The 3931-nt window shown below is 41.0% G+C and overlaps 1 protein-coding gene across 1 annotated transcript; it reads right to left on the reverse strand.

The window, feature by feature from the left end:
- Window positions 1-383: 383 nt before the first annotated feature.
- Window positions 384-3343, reverse strand: LOC104531861 (protein O-glucosyltransferase 2-like; the record flags this gene model as incomplete). Its single annotated transcript, XM_010176881.2, has 4 exons — window positions 3339-3343; window positions 1694-1899; window positions 1072-1277; window positions 384-461 (listed from the first exon to the last, which is right to left on the reverse strand). Coding segments are annotated over exons 1-4 (495 nt in total), but the record flags the coding sequence as incomplete, so codon positions are not given.
- Window positions 3344-3931: the final 588 nt, after the last annotated feature.

Here is a 3931-nt window from a genome sequence, read left to right on the forward strand (position 1 = left end):
ATGGCAGCACAGCCCTCTGGTGTGTCAGCCAGTCATCTTGTAAAATGTACTAGCAGAGGCAGAATTTTATATTTGGTGCTACAGGATGATTTATTTAGTCTGTAAGGGAAAAAAACCAAAAACACTCTGTCCAAATCTATCAACTCTCCTATAAAAGCCTGCTATTCAATTAACATTTGTGATACTCCATACACTGATCAGAGAGCATTCTAAAACATCCTAACTTCAAACAAGGAGAATCCATCTTACCTTTCCATTGTTAATCAAAGAACAAGAAGGGCTTTTTAACAGATATAGCAACAAATATGCTCAAGTATTTTTGTTAAGCCCAGGCTTCTATAAATTAGGACACAGAGAATAAATGACTGTATAGATATACTCACTTTTCTTGTCAAAGAAAGCAGTATGGCATCCATGAAAATTCTGAAGCCAACATGTTCCCCATATGTCTTTATATAAACCTGAAAATAAACACAAATTTTACTGGTCTGGTGTTTTCATTTCAGAAAACAGCTGGCACAATTTAGAGCTCTTCTAATCACTTAGTAAGCAACTAGTCAGACAGATTGTATGGCTGTATAAATTTATGAATCAGCTGGGAAGCTTTAGAAATCTCATCTCTAACTCATCCCAGAAGAGTGACCAAAAAAAACGACTTAAGTGGTATTTCTTTACTGCAGAATTATGCACAACGTAATTTATTGATGAATGTCCAATTAGATGATCATGACACGCCACAGCAATATTACTCAGAGAACAGGAAACTGAATTAGCATTCAGGAGACACAGGTCTGTGCCCAGTACTCATACTGATTGCTTGGAAAGTAATTTGCTTTCACTGTGCTTCAGCTGTTTCAGTTGTAACGTGGCCAAAAAGCACTTTACAAAGTAGGACAGATACTATTGAGCTTATATACAAACTGCAGAGTATTCAAGGACAGAGAAGCAAGCAAAGGAAATTTCTTAAAGAACAGCTGACAAGAAGCCTTTCAACTGGGAAGAGCCAAGCAGCCTAGTTGTATGACTTGCCACCAAATCCTTGTGTGGACTTCAGATCAACCCATTCCATACCTCGTTATCTTTGATGGTGTAATGACACAAGCTCTGTCTTTGCCCAAACCTCTGTGGAATTTCTTTTGCAATCTTATCTGGATCAACAATGGGAAAATTTGCTAGGTCTCTTTGAATCTGTGGAATAATTTGAGGGCAGTTCATCTCTTCCAGCCATTCACTGCTCTCCTCCTGAGGGCAGTCACAGTTTTCATGGTAAACAGGTCCTATCAGGAACACAATTATTATGTTATTTTCAGTATGTTACACTATTGCGCTGTTGAGATCAGAAAGGAGGGTCAGGCACTGAACATCCATTGCTTAGGGCCAAACCTTCAGCAGCTCTAAAAGGACATGTTCAAACCTTTTTTTACTCCAACAGAGCCATGCCTAGCTACATCAGCTTCTGTGTGAGCACTCTAGATGTATTTGCTAGGCAACAGCTTCACAGCATTTGTTTCTTTTTACTATTTCTAACAGTACATGCAGGATACATTATGAATCCATAACACCAATGGGATTCGATAGTCCGGAGAAGTACTGAGATCCCACAGAATCCTATGCTAATCCTAGAAGACATTCCGGGATACAGTTTGTGAGAAGAAGTCATGATAGGAAATCTGCATGTAGTGCTGCTTCTTACCTTTTAAAATGTATGGAGACTTTGCGACGTGTTTATCTCCGGTTTTGACCTCTATCTTCAGGTTTTTGTAGCTTGCATACATCCTGTATCTCACAAGGAAGGAACCATCTTTCCTGTCTAATACTTGCACACCAACCCGAGTGAACTGTTCATCAGGAGCAGTGATCTTCACCTGGAATGCATTTTCACCTGGTGATGAAGTGAACCTACCAAGAGAATAAATGGGAGCTTAGTAAAAAAGGACACACAATCGCTTTCTTAGTCTGATCCATTCCTTCCAAGGTGACAGATTTCCAGTAACTTCACTGTGCCACACTAGGTCTTTATGAGCACACCCTAATGTTCACAAGCAAGCCATGATTTTTCCAAAGATAATTTTCTTAGGCTACCCAAAACATCTCATGCTGTTAGAAGCATTAGGTAGCAAGAAGGTTCCATTCAGATACTCATAAACACACCTCCAAAATTACTTGATGCCCAATGCATTGAACAGTGTTGGAAATAACAGTCTTTGGTTATATGGGAACAGAGCACCTTTAAAAATCCAGCATAGCTCTTGATTAGTAGTAGCTCAAGTGTAAAATTACAGGAAGGTAGAGAGCATGCAGACAAATGGATCTCGGTGGATCCTGTAGGGACAGGACAAGGGGCAACGGTTTTAAATGGGAAGAGGGTAGATTTAGATTGAATACATGGAAGAAATTATTTACTGTGAGGGCGGTGGGACACTGGAACAGGTTGCCCAGAGAAGCTGCAGATGCCCCATCACTTGAACTGTTCAAGGTCAGGCTGGATATGGCTTTGAGCAAGCTGATCTAGTGACAGATGTCCCTGCCCATAGCACAGAGGTCAGACTAGATGATCTTTAAAAGTTTCTTTCAACCCAAACTATTCTATGATTCTATTTTAAAAAAATAGCAGAAAAAGCTTCACTTTAGTAGCTTAGTATATCTGTTATTCTACATATAGAAGCAAAATGTTTCCAGCTTACTTTATTTTCCAGGTATTATTTAAGGAAGTGAAGAACAAAGTTAAACGTCTTAATCATTACAGCAGCTCATACAGGGCGAAAAAATTATATTACAAATGTCAGTGTCTTGGTAGGGAAAAACCCATTATAATGGGGTCATGTAATTCAATATGTACTTCTGACATTTTGGTAAAATTCACCATACACCAGTCATAGAAGAATCTCCATAAAACCACTAAATAATTTTTAAAATCATTAATCATTAAGTTATCACATATCATAGAGGTACTAACGTTGGCACAGTCAAAATGCTGCATCTGCCAATTTTCTTCCACCTCGTTAAACATGGTCCCAAGTATGTAGGGAGGGCTTGGGACAATTTTTTTTCCCCAAGAGAGAGAGCTGTTAGCTGGAGAGAGCTAACAGATTACAGGCCAGCAGCTTGGTTACCTTTCCTGAAACTTGTCCAGACATACTAGAGAGCTGCCAGTTCACAGCATTTACTGTCCAAGATAAGCTGAACTGGCAGCTTCCAGACTTGTGCGTGCCATGGGGTATCTACTCTGGACAACCTGGATGGAGCACTCTGAGCTCCTGTCTAGCTTGTACGGTCAAGGTTTCTTTCCTGTAGAAATGGAAAGCCATGAGTGTCCCCTGAAAACTAAGTCTGCCTACTTCATTCCTACGAAGTTTACCTAAAGGCCTACAGAGTACTTTCTAAATGACTCTGCTGGTCTTTTGCCTACATGTTTAGGAGAAATACTGGTGTTCCTAACAGTGGAACCAAACAGGACACCTGAGCAGGTATATAATAAATTAAATATATCTGTCATTGTTAAGGTTTTGACAAAGCAGAATAAATCACAAATCGTTGACTGGACCAATACATGTGTTTTGCTCTTGAACACCTTTTCTCATCGTATCCCCTTGTGCTATTATATGATACTCCTAAGAAGATTAATTAGCTTTTTCTAAATGAATGATATACAGAAAATGCCAGGTAGGGAGTCTTCTGCACCAGTAGTTTTCCGTTCTGCAAGAAAACGCTCTGTAAATTCCTGCCCTAAGAGGTGGAAGCGGCTGAGCCGGGCCAGGGGCAGGCGGGGCCGCCCCTGCCGAGGACGGACGGGGCAGGCAGCCCTGCGGGCGCCGCTGCCATTCCAGGCGGGAGCAGGACGCCTGGCTCCCTCACAAGAAAGCAAAAAGACTCCAAGAAAGCCATTACGAGATGGACCCCGAGAGGTTTAAGCGGTTGCCCAACGTGGGGC

The sequence above is a fragment of the Antrostomus carolinensis genome, unplaced genomic scaffold, assembly GCF_000700745.2.
Source record: "Antrostomus carolinensis isolate BGI_N321 unplaced genomic scaffold, ASM70074v2 scaffold19151, whole genome shotgun sequence".
In the NCBI taxonomy this organism is placed as follows: domain Eukaryota; kingdom Metazoa; phylum Chordata; class Aves; order Caprimulgiformes; family Caprimulgidae; genus Antrostomus; species Antrostomus carolinensis.